The following is a 22292-nucleotide window of genomic DNA, read 5'->3' on the forward strand; positions in this document are numbered from 1 at the left end:
AATATTTTTTGCCAATATATGTCCTCGGGCAAGGGAAATAAAGGAAGAAACAAGCACATGGAACTACATAAAATTTAAAAGCTTCTGTAGGGCCAAAGAAAACATCATCAAAATGAAAAGGGCACTGATTACATAAGAGAACATATCTGCCAATGATACATTGGACAAACATTTAATCTCCAAAATATATAAAGAACTCATAGGACTTAATACCTGGAAGACAAACAATCTAATTAAAAAATGGGCAAAGGACCTGAACAGACATTTCTCCAAGGAGGACATATAGATGGCCCATAGATATATGAAAAAAATATTCAACATCACTAGCCATCAGAGATGCAAGTGAAAATCACAATGAGGTATCCCTTCATACCTGCCAAAACGGCTATCATTAATAAGTCAACAAACAACAAGTGGTGGTGAGGACATGGAGAAAGAGAAACCCTAGTGAACTGTTGGTGGGAATACAGATTGGTGCAGTCACTGTGGAAATCATGTATGGGGAATTTCCTCAAAAAATTAAAAGTGGAACTACCTTTTGACCCAGTGATTCCACTGTTGGGAATATACCCTAATAATCCCAAAACACCAATTCAAAAAAATTTATGCACCCCTATGTTCATAGCAGTGCTATTTACAATAGCCAAGATCTGGAAATAGCCTAAGTGCCCATCAGTAGATGAGTGGATTAAAAAACTGGTACATTTACACAATGGAATACTACAGCAGAAAGAAAGAAGGAACTTCTACTTTTTTTGACAGCATGGGTAGAACTGGAGACTATTGTACTAAGTAAAATAAGACAACCAGGGAAGGACAAATACCATGTGATCTCACACCTATAAGAGGGATCTAATGAACAAAATAAACTCAGGAGCAAGAGAGAACCAGAGGCATGGTAATGGTGGTAAAAAGAGAGGAGAAAGGCAGGAACTGTTTGAAAGATGGGAAAGGAATTAGTAAAGGAACACATATGAGGGACCCATGGACATGGACAATGGAGTGGGGATGGACCACAGAAGTGGGGGTGGGGTGGGCAGAGTGGCGCAAAGGGGAAAACATTGGGACAACTGTAAGAATATAAACAACAAAGCATAAAAAAACCCCAGAAAAAATGTTAAACATTTTCTTCCATAAGATCCAACAATTCTACTCCTAGGTATATATCTAAGAAAAATGACAAATCTACACAATAACTTGTACACAAATGTTCATAGCAGCATTTCTCATAATACCTGAAAAGTAGAAACTTTTCAGACTCAAATATCCACCAGCTAATAAATGGATAAGTCAAACACAGAATATCCATGCAATAGATTATTGTTGAACAATAAAAAAGAATGAAGTACTGATACATGTTACAACATGGATGAACCTTGAAAACACTATGCTAATTGAATTAAACGAGCATACAAGAACACATGTTGTATGATTCTATTTATATGAAATGTCTACAACAGGCAAATCTGAGGAGACTGTGAGTAGGTTTGTGATTGCTTAGGATTGGGGGCTGAGGAGGATGAACTGGAGTGTCTGCTAATGAGTGCAGGGCTTCTTTTTGGAGTGACTAAAGTGTTCTAAATTTGATTGTTGCGATGGTCATACAATTGTGTGAATATACTGAAAATCATTGAATTGCATTTTAAGTGGGAGAATTTAAATGTGAACCGCATCTTTTTTTTTAGATTATTTATTTATTTATTTCTCTTTAGAGGGGAAGGAGAGAAACATCAATGTATGGTTGCCTTTTGTGCATCCCCTGCTGGGAGTTGGCCTGCAGGGAACCAGCCTGCAACCCAGGCATGTGCCCTGACTGGGAATCGAACCTCGATTCTCTGATTCACAGGCCCGCGCTCAATCCACTGAGCTATACCAGCCAGGGCCCAAATATTTTAATATTTTATTTATTTATTCTTTAGAGAGGAAGGGAAGGAGAGGAGAGAAATAACAATGTATGGTTGCCCCTCACGGTCCCCCCGCTGGGAACTGGCCTGCAACCCAGGCATGTGCCCTGACTGGGAATCGAACTGCGATCGTGTGGTTCTCAGGCCAAAGCTCAATCCACCAAGCCACACCAGCCAGGGCTTAAATGTGAACCACATCTTAATAAAGCTGTCTGTGGGTGGGCGAACAGGAAGCGGGCAGCTTACCAGCCCTTGTTCTAGCATGTTGAGGGAATTTTTTTATCAATGTTTTGGAAAAGTTATTGGCAATGTCATGTGAACATTTAGGACAATCAAATTTTGAGAAACTACTATCCATTTTGCTTACTTATGTGGATTTTAGGGTGTTCCACATTTTCTTGATCAGAGCCTGACTATAAAAATGTTCTTTGAATAAGCAACACTCTGTAACTGTTGCTGTTGACATCTTCACTGTAGGGCAATGTTCTGAGCTCTGTGTTGTCCTTGATGTTGTTGATATTTCAGTCAAAGCAGAAAGCGGTTTAAATGCTTTGCCATCAGATTCATTCCTCTTCAATAACTGGGTTGTCAGGAATTTCGGGAGCCTGTTTGTTACTTCTCTCCGATATTTATCTCTTCTGGGACGAAGAGATAAATATCTCTTTGGTTTGATCTGAAACCTTTTTTAGTTATAATTAAATTTGTTAAGTCAGAGTTATTTCTGTTGACTTCTTTACTCATTTTTCTTTTATTTCCTATTAACATATACCTGAATTTTCCCTAATTTATAAATTAAAAAATGATAAAAGAAGGTACCTGTACACATATATCCAAATCAGAAGTCCAGTTTTTTCTTTATTTTATCGAAGCATCCCAAAATGACTTTCAAAATGTCAGCTGAACTGGTGTATGAAAGTTTTATCAACATTTTGAATATACTTTTTGTATCTCACGTGCATTCAGGTTTCCCTCAATTTTTTAGTAATCATGTGATCGAAGGTTTGACAGCTTTCAGACAAACACAGTATCTTGTCACACTTAGTTTTTCTAGAGAAATATCCAAGTAGGTTCTGTGTTTAAAGTGTCCCATATACAAAACAAACTGCAAAAAAGAAAACATAAACTATTGCCAATAAGAAGCGGTCACGGCCTTAGGTGTAGGTGAGGAGGCTTTCCCCCACAGACTTCAGGAGAATGAGCTGCACACAGCATGTATTCTCTGATGGGGTGGGGTAGCTGGTATGGTGGCTGTAGGAGTTTTTCTGGAAGTTGTTCTTATACCTGGACAGATGCAGTAATTTTTTTAAAAGATTTTATTTATTTGTCTTCAGAAAGAAGGAAAGAGAAACACCAGTTGGCTGCCCTTTGTGCATGCCCTGACAGGGACCAAACCCACAACCTGGGCTTGTGCCCTGAAGAGGAATAGAAATGGTGACCTTTCACTTTGCAGGATGACATCCAACCCACTGAACCACACCGGTCAGAGCAGACACAGTAATTTAACAACACACAGGAGATACTGAGAACCATGTAAATAAGCCAATAAATATGCCCCAAATCCAATTGCTCTCACCCAAAGCCAGTAGGTGCCCACAGCTTCTCCATGCCAGTGGCACACACATGTATCAGAGGGGACACAGAGTGAAAACGGGAGTGATCTTAACTATGTGTAAAATCTTACCTTGGTAAAATTTATGAAAAAACACACAACCATTGTGAACATACTGTGAGGCTCCTCCCAGGACCTTGGAAGGGGCCCAGACAAGTGCAGGCACAAAGCTCACACATCACAAGATCTGGTAAACGCATCTCTGCCCCTCAGCTCTGCCCCCCTTCTGTAGGCTCCCCTGCTGCAGAATGTCAAGGAGCCCCCAGGCCTGGGCCAAGGCCCCACAGAGCTCGCTGCCCCTCCACCACCGAGCCAGGCACCAAGAACACTGCAGGTCTTGTCTCCCTCCCTTTGTGAGTGCCTGTGCTCAGCGGGCACCCTGAGCTCCACTTCCTTCCTGCACTGTGGGGGTTGGTTAGGCCCTGGGGGTGGAGTCCTCTGGAATGGCATTGATGCCTCCATAATGAGACATGAGAGAGATGATTTCTCTCTCCAAATGTGAGGAGGCAGAGAGTCTGCAGCCCTCACCAGACCCTGACCCCTGCCAGCACTGGATGTCTGCTTCCAGCCTCCAGAACTGTGTTCCATGTGGCATTTGTGTTAGAGCAGCCTGAGTGGAGGGAGAGCAAGCGAGGGAGCGTCCTTGCACCTCTGAAGGCTGGGGCTGGGGTTGGGGTAGGGCCTCTACATTACTGTGGACCATGGGAAACAAGGGCGGCCAAGATGTCGGAGGAGGGAGGTAGGGGAACCACTGCTTAACAGACTGCAATTGCCCCATATGGACACTCTTTGATATCTAAGTGTTACTATGAAAGAAGCATGTTTAATGTTATTAAAATGCTACATGACAAGTTTCAATGCTTACAAATATTTCATCCAGTAGAGCTATTGAAACGTTTGAAAGCACATTTGTGTCTGGAGCGAACCCTGGGACGACCTGACCTGGGTGCCTTGAGAGCTGGCACCCTGGGCACTGCTTGTGTGCCTGGCAGGCCAAGAGAAGGCTGGGGGCTCTGAGAGCCTGAGGGGCAGGCTGTCTGTTTCAGGAAGTTAAGCATTCTAAACTGTGAGGGCTGGCTTTCCGTCCGCTGTCCACCAGCAAATCCCCAGTGGGTACCACGTGCCTGGAGCCTGACAGGAGGGTAAGCAAGTCGAGCACTTAGGTGACTTGCCTGAGGAGGAAAGAATGGCACCAGGTGACAGAGTGAGGAAGAGGCACCCAGGGCTCAAATTCAGGGTGTCCCTGTTACTGTGCCTGCCTGCCAGTTCTCCTCTGTACAGGAAACAAGAGCACGGGTATCATGGTGGGGCCTTTGCATCTCAGGCAGGCATCTCTGAAACGGTCCTTCCTGGAAGCTCATGGAAACATAGGGTGGCTGCTGCTTCCCCAGGGTGTTGCAGGTGGACGTGAGGGCACACAGAGGAAGCACCCTTTCCTGCCAAGACACCCAGATAGGAGCACTGGCTGGGCAGGGCTCCGTCTGCTGCCCTGAATCTGGCTCAGGCACAGGAAGGCAAGGTGAGCCTGCCGGCCTGGCCTGCAGGACACAACCACTTGGGAGGACCCTCTGCACTGGCCTGGCCCCACCTACGGAGTGCACAACCACAGGTGTCGTGGCCACAGGGCAAGCACAGCAGCTCTGGGGCAGGTCTGCAACACTGCAAGGGCAGGACAGAGACCATGCACAGGAAGCATGTGGTCCAGTTCCTCCCTCTTCCCACCATCACCCCACCTCCTGGGAGCTGTGAGTGTTAACTGTGTCTCTTCCAGCTTCCAATGCCGTCACATCTGAATCCTACAGAGATGGTAAACAGCCAACCTGAGAGCATTCCTTGCATGTGCAACCCCCCTGGCCAGAGCTCCCACTCCAACCACCTGCTTCACAGGCTCTCACACTCTGGGCCACTAGCCCTGGTCACCCTGAGACAAGGGCCAGAGGACAGGGGACAGCCCCTATGCCCCAATGCCCACAGAAATTATTCACACTAGCCAATCATAAGCCTGTCTGCCCAGCCTTAGCCTCTGCTGTTTCTTCCTGTGTAAATCCCAGTCCCCCATCCCTCTGCCTCCTGACCCCCGCTACTGCTTTTGGGTGTGCCCTCCTGCCCTGTGGCATGGTGGGGGTGGGGCTCCTTTCCAGACCTGTGAGGAGCATACTGCCTTTTCAATGGCCGTCGTCTCCTCTTGGCTTTATTCCACCTGACGTTTTCTATTAACACACTGATCCTCAAACACTGTGCTCCTCTCACCAGCTATGCTCCCACCCAGCATATGCACCCCAGTGCAGCCCCCAGTGGCAGTGTTGCTCCCACTACTCCCTGACCTCCAACTGCAGCTGGGTCACTGCCCGGGAGCCTCCTGAGCTCCCCGACAGGCCACTCCCCATCTGCGTCCTCACTGCCACGTCACGTTCATGGCTGATCCCACAGACTGCAGGTCCCATGGAGGTGGAGGGGCTGCATGCATGGGATGAACGAGCAAATGAATGAGTAAATGGAGGGATGTATAGGGGGCTGAAGGCCGTGCAGCCTCCTCAGCCTGATCCACAGGTCCACTGCCCACTTCTCTGTCCAAGGGCAACATGTTCACCTCTCCCATCTCAGCCACCCCTGGCCCTCCAAAACTCCACTCCACAGGAGAGCTGCACACCCACTGGGCCTGGGCTGTGCACCTGACCTTCTCAGCCCCATCTCGCCTAGGCCCATGGGGCGGAATGCCCAGTGGGTGGCCCCAAGCAGACAGTGAGAGAGCCGCAGGACGAACAAGCCCATCTGCACACTCTGCTGCTTCCCTCGCATCCCCTCTCTGTACAGAGAATAGATACAGAGTGTTCTGCATCCCGGAAATAATGAACACACACTGTGCGTGTGCAGCGGTGTAATATGGCAGCACAGGTTGAGAGGGACAATGTTTGGGGTGGCCACCTGGGGAGTATGGACAATGAGGATGCCTGGCTGGGACAGAAGCCTGAGCATGGGGACCCCTGCTGAGGGGCCCAAAGGAAGGGGGGGACAAAGAGGGACAGAGAGGGACTGAAGAGCTCAGCACAGCCTGAGATGATCTGTTATTCCTCCAACTTGGTCCCCCCTCTCCTTGTCCCTGTGGCTTTTCTTGCAGCAAAGAAGGAGGTAAGAAATGACTAACTTTAAAATACAAAATTACAGTACCATAATAAGTAAGTGTTGACACTTATAAATGCACACAGGTGCAGGATTCTGAGGGGCACCCAGGAGGTGCCCCCCTTTGCTCCTGCATCCCCACTCCACACAATGAGAATCCCTAGTTTAGGGATTTTCAACCTGTGCTCTTGTGAACCATGGCAGGCTGACCTGAGGTGCAACTCTGCCCCCTCAATCAGCATAACTCTGTTTTTTTTCCATACAAAAACGGCAATTTTATTTGCTGGGCTAAATTAACAAAGGGCCCTACCACCTAAAGAGTAGAGGGTGATGGCTGGGTCAGTGGTATCTGCGCCGAAGGGGCTCTTCTGCTGCATCTGCCCATCTTCCTCACCAGGCCCCTCCACCCTGTGGAAGGAGGGCCCATCAGCTGGGCACGGTGGTACTCTCTGACCCACCTCCTCCTGCTGGCTAGGTGCCTGGGGGTGAAGGTCAGCCCCACTCCCAGGTGAGTCTGACAGTGCAGGGCCTGCCTCCCACTCCTGCCACTGTCCCTCTGCCCAGCGTGGTTGGGAGGGGTGGCCTGGGGTAGGAGGCCATGCTGAGCTAGACTCATTCTCCAACTCTGGGTGCACTGAGCCCCGCACTGGGGCTATGGCAAATGCTTCAGGGCCCTGTTCCCTTTGTCGAGCTCCTGTGAGGAGGAGGGCTGTGTGGTTAGTACTGGTATTACTAGGTTTCTTGTGTTTCACTACCAAACATCCCACCTTCAGTTTCTAATCATTCATTAAGACTTGGGGGCACAGCCAAATCACCTGGGTACCTCTTAAAAATATGAACTCCCAGGTCTTCAAACAAAACATGCTCACAAGGTTCACAGCAGCCCATTCACAAACACCAGAAGGTGGAGACAACACACATGCCATCGACAGGCAAACAGATCAGCACAGTGTGGTGCACCCAGACAGTGGGACTATTTATTCAGCCATGAAAAGGAAGCAAGCACTGACACAGGCCTCGAAAAACATGTTGCTGAATAAGAGAAGCAAGACACACAAGGCCACATATTATATGATTCCAGTTATATGAAATTCCAGAGTAGGCATGGAGACTCAGGGTATATCAGTGGTTGCCAGAGGCTGGGGAGAGGAAGGGAATGAAGAGTCACTGCTTAATGGGATCTCCTTTTGGGGCAATGAAAAAGTTTTACAACTACATGGTGGTGATGTAACTAAACACCACTGTATTGCACACTATAAACTGGCTAAAAAAGTGCATTTTATGTTACGTGGACTTCACCATAATTTTAAAAATTACAAAAACAATTCCTGATTATTATTGCAAACCAAAATCTGTAGGATTGGGATTAGGGATCTGTAGCTTTAAGAAACTAGACCATGGACAAAATAAAATTAAGCAGAACTTAAGACCCACCTGGAGGAACCTCAGGTCCATCGTATTTGGGGACTTTCTAGGCCTGGTTTTGTGGACATGGGCTGGAGTCTACCCTATTTCCCCACAGAGCAGGTGCAGGTATGTGCAGCTTCAGTGGGCTGAGCCCTGGTGGGCTGGGACATACCTTAGGCTCATCTGCATAAGCCAGACCCCTAGCAAGTGATTGGCCAAGGAGTGAGTATGAGCTTTCATTGGAGCCAATGAGAATCAGGCTCAGAGTCAGGACAGAAAGTACTGGGAGGGTCTTTCTGCTGATTTGTTGGAGGTGGGAGGTGGGCCTGGGCACATGGCAGATGGTGGTGAGCAATTACTGACTGACTTTGAGGGGCAAGTCTGTCCACTAGGGGGCAAACACAGAGGTCTCAGAGGTGGACAGGCTAGGCCTGATGCTGGGCCTGGGGACCCAGCAGCCACCTGACCCCAATGCTGACCTCAAGATGAGGTGACCCAGACCCCACAGTGTGCAGGGGAGACTGAAGACTGCTGGAACCCTATAACTGCTCCTCAGAGGTGGGGGACTGAAGCACAGTGAGGAGCTCTGAGACATCATATTTGCTCTGGAGTGATGCATGGAGTGACGCATTATTAGAAAGGAGGCAGGGGATGTTCCCCGCCCGCTGCTCATCCCCTAGGCTCTGAAGGGACTGTGCCTGGTGATCTGAGTGTGCCTTGGTGCCTGCCCTCTGCCCAGACTCACCTTGCCAGGTGCACACATGGTTCCATCCAGCGGGGGGCCCTTCTTGGTCTTGCAAAAGTAGGGATTGTCAGGGTGGCTGCACCACAGCTGCTTGCAGGGGTCGAAGGTCCGGAACTGAAAGAGAACACCAGCTGCTAGTTAGGGTGCTTCCCACTGGGGGTACCCTGTTCCCCCAGATCCTCTTGGACAGCTGTGCAGCTAGGCATGGCCTAACTCTCAGGGACAGGCCTGTGTGGCCAGCGGGTGCCCTGAGCTCCCTGTGATTCTGAGGCCATGAGAATCTCAGGTGTACGGCCACTGATTCAAGTCCCTGTGGGTTACTGGGCCTTTGAAGCTCCCCACCCTTGATGGCTGCACTTCCCATGGGGTCTGGACAAACAGCTGAGGGCCAGTGTGCCTGGCATGAGTGCTGGGTGGGCATCTCTCTGGCCCAGGGGCTGTCACTACAGTGCCCTAAGTGCACCTCCTGACCCACCTCTTGACCTTCTCCTGAAGCCCAACCCTCTGCTCCAACAGGCCCTGTCCCTGCTCCAGCCTTGCCCTCTGTCTTCTGGGCCTCATAGGGACTTCTTTGCTGACTTTCTGCTTCATACCCTGAGAGCCCTTCCTTCTGGGCACCGCTGAAGGGTACTGTTGAGACTAGACCTGGCGGTGCCACTCCCCCCTTTAAACTTTTCTGAAGCTCCCCATTGCCTACCATATTCCCCAGGCTCTTGTGCAGCGGGTTAGACAGCCTTGGGACCCAGATCCACCCTTCCTACCCACTCACTCTGTGGCCTCAGGCACTTTACCTCCGCTCTATGGGCCCCCAACTCCTCATCTGTAAAACGGGGATCCTTTGCAGGCCTCCTCTGTGCAGGGGAGGTGAGCACTGAGGCAGACACTGACAGGCACTAATGCTCTTGCTGAGCTGCTGCATAGGTGGTGGCCCATGCCAGCAGATACACCCAGTTTTCAGATGCTGACAGCTGTGTCTCAGCCCTCAGCCCCAGGGAACCACTGGATGCCCCTCTGTGTGCGATGTGCCCACACCTCCAGGCCTTTGCACTAGTGATTCCTGACTCTGGAATGCCGTGTCCTCCCACTCAGCCTCACCCCTCACCTCTTCCTAGGGAAGCCCTCCTGAACTTTGCAGACCACACAGGGCCTTGCCAGGCCCCCAGCATCCCTTGCTGATGCCCAGGTTACAGCCCTTGTCAGCTGTGTGCTCCCTGCCCAGGACTAAGTTTAGTTGGGCAGGTGGGCACTGTGCATGACTGGGTGTGGAGGGAAATGCTGCCCCAGGGTGCCGGCTCTGACACTCACCGCAGTGCACATCATGTAGCCCAGGCCGAAGTCGAAGCGGCACTGCTCATTCATGGAGTAATGCAGCCCAGGGAGCTGGGGCAGCGTTGGCCAGTCGTGAGCGAAGGGGTCATCCCGCAGGCAGTCATAAGAGCTGTGAGGGGACATGGGTGCTGCAGGCTGCCTTCAGCCGGACTGGCCACCAAGCCTGTAGGGCAGCTGAGGCCCCTCCTGGAGCTGTCTGGAGGGCTTATCTGTACATCCCAGCTCTTGGCTGTACTGCATCAGTTTCCTGGCTGCATTTCTGTTCCTTGGTGCAAACTACCCAGGGGCTGGTTTACTAGATCCCAGGTGTCTATTAAAGATGCCCCCCACAGTGGGAGCCCTCCCCAACACTGACCTGTGCTGCTCACTGCCTCTCCCCTCCCCTGTACCTGGAATTGGAGGACCCAAGGTGTGGGGGTTCGTGCTGGGCCCAGGCACACCAGGACATGAACCTTGCTACAGCTGAGCCCCAGGCTCCAGGCTGTCTGTGGGGGAACAGGGTGGTACTCACTGCAGGTAGCGGTTCAGTTCCTGCTGGCTGCAGCGGGACCAGTGGAAGCGGTGGAAGGCTGCTTGAACCAGGGGCGCCATGATGCTGCCCAGCCGGACCTCGTCACCACAGCGGTTGCCTTGCCCATCATGCTCCATGCCCAGCCTGCACGGGAGCCACGCAGCCTTGCTGAGCCTCCGCCTGCCATGCTGGCCTATCTGCTTTGCCCTACCCACCCTCCCTCTGTGGGCCTGGCTCGGAGAAGTGGGGCCCCTCAGGCAGCCTTTCCCAGACAGTCAGGGCGCTGGGGCCACTTACACGTGGCCAGTCTCGTGGGCTACCACAAACGCCGAGGAGAAGCCATCCTCGTGGTTCAGGGTGCAGCTTCGGACGGGGTGGCACATACCGGTGACAGGAGCGTAGCCTGGGAGGAGATGAAGGGTGGCTCCAGCTCCCAGGGCCCATGGTCCCCAGGACAGAGCCACCTGCTCCTAGGGGCACAGCTCAGGAGAGCCCTGCCCGGGCAGCAGGTCTCAGTCCTGCCCACCCGCTCCCCATGACAGGTCTCACTTGGCAGGCTTTCTGTCATCTCGACACACCCACCTCCCCACTTGGCTTCGGGACCTAGAAGACCCAGCTGGACCCACTCCCACAGGGCACAGGGGGCTGCAGCAGGGGTAGGCCTCAGAGGGGCCCCTGGATATGGCCAGGCAATGAACACCACAGGCCACACTGCCCTGTTGGCCATGCTGAGTGGTCAGGACAAGGGGACTGAAGGCATACAGCCACAGATAACAGGGCCCATGAAGCCTTTGGCCTACTAACCCTGTGCCCAGGCTGAGAAGATTCTGAGCTACATTCCTGCCAGAGGGTCCCCTCCTCCAGGGGGTGAGGGGCAGGTACAGCCAGAAAGGGAGGGAGGAGTGTGGCAAGGTTGTGGCCACAGAGCATGCCCCCTGACAGAGATGCACAGTGACTCTCTCGCTGCCTCACCCAGTCACTCGGCTCTGAAGGGACCGCTGAACTCGCAGATTACAGTGAGATGCAGTGCATTGTGCCAATCCAGTGACTCTGTGTGGCCCCACGGGAGGGAGACTGGCAGGGAGCCAGGGCAGGGCTGAGGGACTTGGCAGGGGAGAATGGGGCCCTGTGGTGGAAGACTGAGCTCTGCTGGCTGGAGCCTGATCGCTGGGTTTCTTCAGAAGACAGGGGTGGGAGGGCGAGGGAGTGGAGAGTGGGGGTGGGGGGCAGGTTGGGAGGCCTGGCACGGAGACCCCACCAGAGGCAGCAAAGCCGGAAAGTAAGGCCCACCATTTGGCCCCGGGCAAGATAAAGAGTGGAGACAGAGCTGCTGGTGCTGAAGTGGGGCTTCTGCTGTGGCATCTGGGGGCCTGAGAGGCCCGTAAAGCAAGGGGTCCCACTCGGGGAACACTGACCTAACCTCACTGCGCTCAGACCCCATGGGAGAGCCCGAAGGACAGCCGTGAAGGAGAAGGGTTGAGAAGGAGGGAAGGTGCGCGGGCCTCAGACCTGTCGGTGTGAGCAATCTGACCACAGTCCTTTCCTGGGAATAACTGGAAAAACCTCTATCTTCAACTATGTTTTGCTCTGTGCATTTCAAGATGATTTTCTTGAATTGGGGGCCAGAGCAAAGCTTGGGGAGCTCTCGCCAATCCTTTGTACGTCCACCTGGCCTCCTGCAACCGCTTCTGATCCACGGCACTCAGCAGATGTGGGCCTTTGAGGCCTGAAGATTTGAAAAAGGATCTTCATTGTTTTCTTTATACCCTTCTGTCTGTTATTTTCCTGTTGTTCTCTCTTTCTGGAAATCTTGTTAGATACATATCGTACATCCTGAATTGTGTCTCCTAACATTTCTCTCATATTTTAATCTTTTTGGATACCCTTGACTTTGTGCCTCAGCTTTTAAATTTTATATTTTACCCATCACATCTTTAATTCCATAAAAACTCTATCTTTATTGCTCTCTAATTCTTCTTAGCAACCTGCTCTGGGTTTATGGGTGTATTTTCCCAAACATTCTGGCAATATTACTTTTTAAAGAGTTCTTTTCCATTTTCTAAATTATCTGTTTCCTCTGAAGTCAGTTTTTTGATTTTGCTTCCCAACTTGGTACTTTTAAAAAAATGTTCAGTAATACTTGGCTGTCTTTCCACATTTTTAAATGAGAGAAGAGGTCATTTAATATAAAAGTTTCCTTCCTCTGGGACAGTCTGTCCCCATGGGAGCTCTCGCCTGGACAAGGCTGATAGATTACTGCAGGCCTTGAAGGGGCACGAGCAGCCCCTCAAAATGAAGAGACCGGCACCAAACAGAAGCCTTGTTCTGTGTTCAGTGGGACTGGATTCACAGTCTCCATCCCATGGTGGTGCCAGTTGGTGTGGCTAGGGAGATACTCTAGTGTCAGAGATGGTTGGTTAACATAAACTAACCTTCTTAGCCGCCCAGCACCTAGAAGCCTCTCTAGATATGCAAATACGGGCAAGTGGCAGTGGAGAGAGCAGAGCAAGAAGTAGAGTGGTGTGTGTAATAATTCAGGGAAGAAAGTGGTGAGAGGAATAAACATAAATATGCTTGTGTTTATAACTATAAAGGATTACTGGAATGATCAGCTGGAAACTAATAAAATGTGACCATCTAGCCCTGGCTGGGTGACTCAGTTGGTTGAACTGTGGTCCCATAGACTGAAAGGTGGCAGGTTTGATTAAAGTTCAGACACATGCTTAGGATGTGGGTCCGACCCTGGGATGGGGAGCATACTGGAGGCAACCAATCAATGCTTCTCTCTCACATTGGATGTTTCTCTCTTTCCCTCTAGCTCTAAAAAAAATGAAAAAGTGTCTTTGGGTGGGGATAAGAAAATAAAAAAATGACCATCCATAGAGGATGAGGTGGGTGAAATGGGTACACCCCTCTGAATAATTATTTCTACATAAATTGTTCGAGCTCTTTCTTTTGAAGTACTACTTATGCCCATAAAAATGCACAGGACATCCTTAAATGTTCCAACATCGAATTATAGGGGTACCAGAAGGAGAAGAGAAAGAGCAAATAGAAACCTTATTTGAACAAATAATAAAGGAGAACTTCTCCAGTCTGGCAGAGGAAATAGACTTCCAGAAAATCCAGGAAGCTCAGAGAGTCCCAAAGTTGGACCCAAGAAGGAACACCCCAAGGCACATCATAATTACATTAGCCAAGATTAAAATGAAGGAGAGAATCCTTGGAAGCAGCAAGAGATAAGGGGACAGTCACCTACAGAGGAGTTCCCATCAGACTGTCACCGGATTTCTCAAAAGAGACCTTACAGGCAAGAAGGGGCTGGAAAGAAGTATTCCAAGTCATGAAATGCAAGGACCTACATCCAAGATTGCTTTATCCAGCAAAGCTTTCATTTAGAATGGAAGGCCAGATAAAGTGCTTCTCAGATAAGGTCAAATTCAAGGAGTTCATCATCACCAAGCCCTTATTATATGAAATGTTAAAGGGACTTATATAAGAAAAAGAAGATGAAAATATGAACAGTGAAAGGACAGCAAACTCACAGTTATTAACAACCACACCTAAAACAAAGCAAACTAAGCAGAAAGCTAGATCAGGAGCACAACCATAGAAATGGAGATTACATGGAGGGTTAGCAACAGGGGAGTGGGAGGAGAAGAAGGGGGGAGAAGGTACAGAGAATAAGTAGCATAGACAATAAGGTAGAAAGTAGACAGGGGGGAGGGCAAGAACAGTATGGGAAATATAGAATCTAAAGAACTTGTGATACATGGACATAAACTAAAGGAGGGAAATGGTGGGGGAGGGGTGTGCAGGGTGGAGGGGAGTGAAGGGGGGAAATGTGACAACTGTAATGGCATAATCAATAAAAAGAAAAGAAGGAAAAATGCACAAGTCATAAGGATACAACTAGAGAATTATCACAAAGTGATCACACCCACTTGTGTACCTCCCTGGTCACGAGATAAAACTGCCCTCGCACTGTAGAAGCCCCTTCTTGGACGTGCCCCTCCTTCCTACTCCCCTGTCTTTTGACACCACAGGTCAGTTTGCTCACTTCCAGAGCTGAAGTCAATGGAACGCTGAGTAAGCTGCTTCTTCCCTGAGCTTTCCACTCAACGTTCCAGGTGTGGGACTTGCCCCCAGTGTGGCATGCAGCCGTGGTCGTCATTTCCGAGTGGCTGTATCTCCACCTACTCATCTGCTGGTGGATTTAAGTTACCCCATGTTTGAGAGTAACTTAACACCCCTGCATCACCCTTTGGTGCACGTGTGCCTGCACCTCCGGTAGGTGTGCCACTGCTGGGTGCGTTTGTGTTCGGCTTTAATCAATACTGCTCAGCAGTTTCCCAAAGCGGTTGCACAATTTATATCCCTACCAGAGAAGTATGAGAACTACATATCCGGTCCTTGCCAAGGTGTGGGGCTCTCAGTCTTTTTTATTCTAGCCATTCTGTTAGGTGTGTTCTGGTTTCTGATTGTGGTTTTTATTGCATTTCTCTAATATCTATTGAGATTGAGCATCTTTTCATATGTTTATGGATCATTTATGTTTTGTTAAGAGCCTGAGAAAGTCTCCTGCCCATGATTCTATGGGGTTATTTGATTAGCATTGTTGTTATTGATTTGCCAGAGTTCACATATTTCAGATATCTTTACTATATGCAGTATATGTACTATGGGTATTTTTCCCCAGTGGATTAATGATGCCTTTAATGAATATTAGTTTTAATGTTAATGTGGTAATGTTTATCTTTTCTATTGTGTTTAGTGCTTTTTATCTCTTATTTTTTGAAGATTTTATTTCTTTATTTTTAGAGAGAGAAGAAGGGAGGGAGAAAGACACAGAGAGAAATACCAATGTGTGGTTTCCTCTCAAGCATCTCCTCCTGGGGACCTGGTCTGCAACCCAGGCATGTGCCCTGACTGGGACTTGAACTGGCAACCCTCTGGTTCACAGGCCAGCACTCAATCCACTGAGCCATACCACCCAGGGCTTATCTCTTTTTAAAGAAATCTGCTCTAACTCCAAAAATAAGGAGATATTCTAATATCATATTATATTACCTATTATTATTTCCACCTTTCATAGGTAGACGTAAAATTCACTAAGTTAGGATCTGAAACACCCACAAGTATGACGTGCATATGGAAGAGGGGTGCCAGGCTTCACTCTCTCCCCAGTCTGGGTGGCCAGCTGGCCCAGCATCACCGGGTAAGTGCCATCATCCCCTCTGTTCTGCAGTGCCACCTTTGCAACCAACCACTATTCACGCTGAAGTCCAATTCTGGACTCTCTCCTGTTCTAAAGACACATTTGTAAGTCCTCGCATCAAATGTACACTCTTGAATGATTGTATTCTTGTAAATATTGAATATACTTTCATCATCTTCTTCAATTGTTCCTGGCTATGCTTGGCTCACCGCTGGTCTGTAGAAACCTTAGAACCAACTTGCCAATACCCTCAAGATGTCCTGCTGGAGCTGCATTTGCCCTGGAGCACATGATGTTGCCCTCGAGATGAACCTGGAGAGCCTGGTCTCAGAGCCCTGGGGAGTCTCCCTGCCTGCCCTTCATCGAAGCCTTGTCATAATTTCTGGTCTAGTTCTTGGACACATTTTCTCAGACTTACTCCTAGGTACCTGATGCTTTTTGTTCCAGTACAAGTGATACTAATTTTAAAAATTTAATCTGTTCATTGTTAGAATACATAAATTCCATTGACTTTTGTATATTGACATGCAATCCAAAAATTACTTAATAATTTTAATGTTAATGATTTCTTTTTAGATTCTTTTGGATTTTCTATGTACACTGGTATATCACCTTCAAACAAGAGTCAGATTTTTTCCCTTTCTGATTCCTGTATTTTTATCTCCCCCCCTGGCTGGGGCCTCCGCGGTGGGTGTGAAGACCAGTGTTGGCAGTGGGCACTCCTGACCTGGTCTCAGTCGGGAGAGAAGCTTTCAGCACCTTGCCGTTGCAGTTTCAGGGGAGCCGTCCGTTACCACACTCAGAAAGTTCTTCCAGTTCTATTTCAGCAGGACATGGACCATAAACGAATCTTGATTTTTGTTAAATACCTTTCCTGGATCAATTGAGATGATCAATGGAGACAAATTTTTCTCCTTTATTCTGCTAATGTGGTAAATTACAATGAGATTTTCAAATGTTAAGCAAATCTTGCATTCCTGGAATATAGTGAAGTTTATTATGACATAGTACTTTTTAAAAAATACAGCACCAAATTTGATTTGCTAATATTCTGTGACAGATTTTGTATCTATATTCCTGAGAGAGATTGGCCTGTATTTCGCTCTTCCAATGTCCTTAGATTGTGGTTTCAATGTTAGCAGACCTCATAAAATTAGCTGGAAAAATGTTGCTTTTTTTTTTCATTGTGTCAGCATTGGTATGTGCTTGGTATGATTTTTCCTTAGAACTTATGAAGAATTCTTGTGTAAAATTATCAATTCCAGGAGTTAACTTTGAAAGAAGGCTTTTCATCATAAATTCAAAATCTTTAATTGATATGAGTCTATTCAGATTTTCTATTTTTTCTCAGATTTTATTTTTAGTCAAAGTATTTGTACCCTTCATCTAAATTGGGAAATTTATTGACACAAAGCTGTTCAAAATACCTTCTCACTATGTTATAATCTTTTTAAAGTAAAATTTGTAATTATGTCCCTTTTATATTTGTGATTTTAGTAAATTTATATTTTCTTTCTTTTTAAAAATGAGTATTACTATGGGCTTTTCTGTTTTAATCCACTTTTTTCAAAGACACTAATTTTGGTTTTATATGTTTTCTCTATTGCACTATTGATTTTAATTTCAACTCTTACCTTTAAAATTTCCTTCCTTCTATTTCTGTGAGTTTAGTTTGATGTTTTGTTTCAAATTTCTTTTTTTTTTGTAAAGGTGTCATATTTTATTTTATACTGTTGTATTTTATTTTTTTCTTTTTAAAATTATTTAATTACTTTTCAAGTACAGTTTTCTGTCTATTACTCCCATCCCATCCCACCCCCTCCATGCTCTATCCCTCCCTTCCATTTCCACCCTTCTCAGTTGTTGTCCATGTATCCTTTATATATGTTCCTCTAAATCCCTCCCCTATTTCCCCTGAAATTCCCTCCCTCTGGTCACTGTCAGCCTGTTTTCTATTTCAGTGTCTCTGGTTATATTTTGCTTGCTTGCTTGTTTTGTTGTTTAGCTTCCTGTTAAAGGTGAGATCATATGGTATTTGTCCTTCAACACATGGCTTATTTCACTAAGCATAATGCTTTCCAGTTCCATCCATGCTGTTGCAAAAGGTAGGAGCTCCTTTCTTTCTGCTGCATAGAACTCCATTGTGTATATGTACCATAGTTTTTTGATCCATTCATTTACTAGTTTGCTTCCAACTCTTGGCTATTGTAAATTGTGCTGCTATGTACATTGGGGTGCATATGTTCTTTGGTATTGGTGTTTTAGGGTTCTTAGGATACAAACCTAGCAGTGGAATTGCTGGGTCAAAGGGCAGGTCCAATTTTAGTTTTCTGAGAAAATTCCATACTGTTTTCCATAATGGTTGTACCAGTCTAAAATCCCACGAACATTGGACCAGAGTCCCCTTTTCCCCACACCCTCTCTAACATTTGTTGTTTATTGCTTTGTTTATGATAGCCATTCTCACTGGTGTAAAGTGGTATCTCATTGTGGTTTTAATTTGCATCTCTATTTCAAATTTCTTGAGATAGATGTTTCCATGACTGATTTTTCAGCCTTTTTTTCTTAATACATGACCTTAAGGCTATAAACACCATTCCAACCATTGTGTTAGCCGTGTCCCCAAGTGTTGATATGCCATGTTGTCATTGCCATTCCGTCTACAATTGTGTTCCACATTGTACTGGTGTTTCTTCTTTGAACCATGAATTATTTATGTGCATAATGTTTAATTTCCAGGCATTCAAAATATTTCAAGCTATCTTTCTTTTCTGTGTGACTTTGATCTTTTACGTTCTGTTGAGACTTCCCTACGGCCCGCATTGTCTGTTTTCATGCACGTTCATAAGGTCAGGTCTTCCTGAGCTGTCTGGTGCAGCATTCTACATCCGCTTGTGTATTTCAAATCTTCTGGACCTTTACTGATTTTCTTACCTGTTGTTCTTCCCATTGGAAAGGAAACACATTACAGTTTCGACTGTGGTTATAGACTCGCCTATTCTTCGTTTAGACCTGTCAGTTTTACAGAGTTTGAATTTTTAAGTAAAATATCTAAAATTTTAATGGCTAAAATCTTGTTCGAACTGGTTTTTTAAAACTGGGGCAGCAAACAACTCTGAAACCCAGCTGCAGATCCCAGCGGGGGCCTGGCTGCCAGCCCTCGCCCCCAACCCCTCACCTCCAACCCCTCACCACCTCTGCCCTTCACTGCCCCCTGGAGTAGGTGGTGCCCTGGGGGAAATGGCAGGGGGGCACTAGCATGGACCCAGGCTCTTCTGGGTGGGCGAGGTGGCCACCACCCCCTGCCCTGACACCCTTCCCTGGCCTGTGCCAAGACCCCCAGAGCTCTTGCAGGTCCAGGGGCTCATGCCTGGCCTCCTCTCTCTCCGACCCCTGAGTGAGCGAGGCTCACCTTGCATGCCTGAAGGCCCGAAGTCCTGCCGTGTGAGGAAGATGGCGTGATCATGGTATTCGTCGTGGCCTGTGTCTGGCTTTTGTTGGAGGTAGGCCCAGCGGCAGACGTTCTCTAGGCTCTGAGAGGGGTTCCCGATTTCAATCAGGCTCGTGGACTGCAGGGGTGGAGAGATGGAAAAGGGGTTAGTGTCTTGTGGGGTCACTGGGGGCTGAGCGGACAGGCCCCAGCCCCTGGGGACCTGATTCAGGTGGCACAGTGGCCCTTGCCCAGCCTTCTCAGGACCTGCTTTCTACTTGGCTCCATTCTTGGCTCCCCAGTGAGTTTCCACTCAAAGTCACTTTGCACAGTTTTCAGTGAGATGTGGAAGAGGTCATCTAAGGCCTCAAGGGCTCCCCTTGGCTCACCTCATTTCTAGGGCTCCCTGCATTCTATCAGACACCAGTTCTCTATAGCCCTGGACTGGAGGCAAAAGCCATGTGGCCTTTGCCCCAAAGAGCTCACAGTGTGGGCAGGGTCCAGGGCAGAAGAAAGAAGTTCCAGTGTGGCGTGCCAGCCTAGGGAAGGGCAGGGAGCCCTAATGTAACTGAAAGGGTCAGGCCAGTTTTCAGTCCCTCCAAACTGCTCATGACCCAGTTACCCCCACTCAATTGATAGTCTGCAGCTTAATCAAAACTCTGTCCCATCTTGCACAATAGACATCTGGCGCCAGCCACAATGGCTGGTGGTCAGAGTGATCCTCCTGTACCCAGGAACAGCCCGGCTTGTTCCGGCTTGCATTCTGGAACCCTGAGGCACTCGCCTGGAAGAACAACAAACTAACCCCTCCCCGACCCCCCCCAAACCCTGTGGTTTTCTTTGAAAAACCCCATTCTGCCTCCTCCCAGTGCTGTAGTCAGTCCCAACTCAGCCCGCCTGTAAGCACAGCATCAAATAAAGGCGATTGGAGCTGATCTTCCAGTTCCTCCTGCCTCTATTTCCTGCACATTTCTAACAGTAATGGATTGGAACGAGGTTCAGAACAGGGTGTAGGCTAAGACGCCTCCAATGCCCACCCCACAAGCCTAGCTTGGGGGCTGGGAAAAGCAGCAGCACAGGGATTGAGAATTGTTTTGCATATCATAACAGCAGGCTAGCCTCACAGAAACACTGAAAGATCTGCCTGGGCCAGGGAGACGGGCGTGACTTTTGCCCACGATGTACCGAGGAGGTGAGCTCCCTGGGTTACAGCACCTGCACAAGAGCTTGGCAACAGTCAGCTCCACACCACGGGGCCACACCTACCTGGACTAACTGTGGCAGCCAGGAAAGGCGGAAAATACGCAGTGCTAGCAGGTTGTAGCTGATTGTGGGAGGAGTCAGAAATGGGATTATGGAGGAGGATCCAGGCTGGGATACAAACAAAAAAGGTGGGCGGCCATGTAAGATGGGGGACAATGTGGCACCTTATAGTAACGTGGGCCAACAGGGGTTGAAGGGCTCTGCTGGCTGGCCACAAGGAGGTGCCGCGAGGCTTAGGATTAAGAACTGGAGACCAGGGTGACACAGCTGATGGTGCTGAAACTGCGGGAGGCCTGCCCAGCCCAGCCCAGCCCAGGTTACTGGGAGGAACCGGGAGAAGTGAGCTTGGGACTTCCGACTGTTCTCTTCTGGAGGACAGTACTTCTGACTGGCCTGCTCTGGACGGCCCGACTAGGCAAAGGGAGAGGGCAGGACTGTGTTTGTGGGTGTATCTTTGTTTCTAAAGGGAGTGAGATTTAATGGCAGAATTCTGTCATTATTTTAAACCTGTATAATTTTAAATTAAATAATTCCTTTCCTTTTAACCAAATTCTGGCATTGAGAGCCACAGTTCCTACCAGTAGCAGGCAAAAAAATAACCCAGAGTAACAAGGCCCCCAGGGATGGGGGCTGGGATGTTTCTGTAACACTGTTTTCATTCTATTCCACGGAAAATGATGCAACAGAGGCAAAAAACAAACAAACAAACAAACAAACAAACAAACAAAACCCTACAGCAGATGCAGCAAAGGAGCCCCATAAAGAACAGGGCACAGAGCTAGTTCCCTCAGGAGCCATGGAGGAGAGAGCTGAGCACCTTGTGGTGTGCCGCTGCCTGGAGCCGAAGCCAGCCATGCTCTGTATCACAGCATTGCCGTTCTGGCTGCACAGGCGCCCCGAAAGGAGCAAACTGAGTCTGGGAGAAGTCAAGGAACTTCCCCCAGGTCACACAGCTGGAAAGTGGAGTTGAAATCCGAACCCAGTAAGCCTGGAACCAAAGTGTACATTTCATCCCCTGGCCTAAATTGCCTCCCTTCCCCACAAGGCTTCCTGCCAAGCTGAGGGTCCTGTGCGCTCTCTTCATCTTGAAAGTTAGATCAGGCTGTTGAGCAGATACATGCACTCCTTGGCAGACTGTGTAGGCATTCTGGCTTTTTCTCCCACAGCTACATCCAGCAAGCAGCGCCAAACACCTGTCCTTGTATGGGCAGGTCTCGGGTATTGCGGGTGAGCTAGGGCATCTCATAGAAGGAAGAATGAGGCAAGGCCAGAGAGGGGCTGGTTGTTTCCAGGAGTCTTGTGTGTCATCCAAGTTAGTGATATACAAGGTAGCAGACTGGCTCTGAGGTCCCATGCACAGAGCCAGCTGCTCCTGGGAGATGAGACTGTTATAAAAAGATACAGTGGGTCACATACCAGAGTGAGAGTCCTGGTGACCACGACATGCACAGAGGTGGGCAGCTTGGAGGTGGTGGGAGCAGGGCAGGGAGGTGCCCTGCCTGCCTCTCCTGAGGGAAGGAAACATGTGATAGCCCTGACCAGTGAGCTGTGAACAAGGGTGGTGTGTGCCTCTTCCTGGTCGGGTTTGCTCACTCCCATGAGACCTCCCCCTCTCTGGACTATGAACCAGCAACATCAAGAGGGTGGCTGCTCTGTCATCCAGGCCCCGAGTGACAATGAGACCAGAGTTCTCTGCCAGCTCACACTGGACACATAGCTGAGTAGGGAATAAAACTTTGTTGTAAACTGCTGGACT

At 48.4% G+C, this 22292-nt stretch overlaps 1 protein-coding gene across 3 annotated transcripts in view; it reads right to left on the reverse strand.

Moving 5' to 3' along the window:
- ADAMTS2 (ADAM metallopeptidase with thrombospondin type 1 motif 2) overlaps nucleotides 1-22292 on the reverse strand; it is a 260359-nt gene that overhangs the window by 52861 nt on the left and 185206 nt on the right. For 2 of the 3 annotated variants that reach the window (XM_037056644.1, XM_037056645.1), the window contains exons 6-10: nucleotides 19256-19412; nucleotides 10923-11028; nucleotides 10626-10769; nucleotides 10091-10223; nucleotides 8786-8899 (exon numbers count right to left, since the gene is read on the reverse strand). In XM_037056644.1, coding sequence (XP_036912539.1) covers nucleotides 8786-8899; nucleotides 10091-10223; nucleotides 10626-10769; nucleotides 10923-11028; nucleotides 19256-19412 — 654 coding nt within the window. Of the gene's footprint in view, nucleotides 1-7681; nucleotides 7773-8785; nucleotides 8900-10090; nucleotides 10224-10625; nucleotides 10770-10922; nucleotides 11029-19255; nucleotides 19413-22292 lie in introns of those variants that run through there. The other variant, XM_037056646.1, reaches the window with a different exon arrangement.

This window comes from Sturnira hondurensis, unplaced genomic scaffold, assembly GCF_014824575.4.
Source record: "Sturnira hondurensis isolate 20B ecotype Veracruz unplaced genomic scaffold, ASM1482457v3 Scaffold0009087, whole genome shotgun sequence".
NCBI lineage: Eukaryota > Metazoa > Chordata > Mammalia > Chiroptera > Phyllostomidae > Sturnira > Sturnira hondurensis.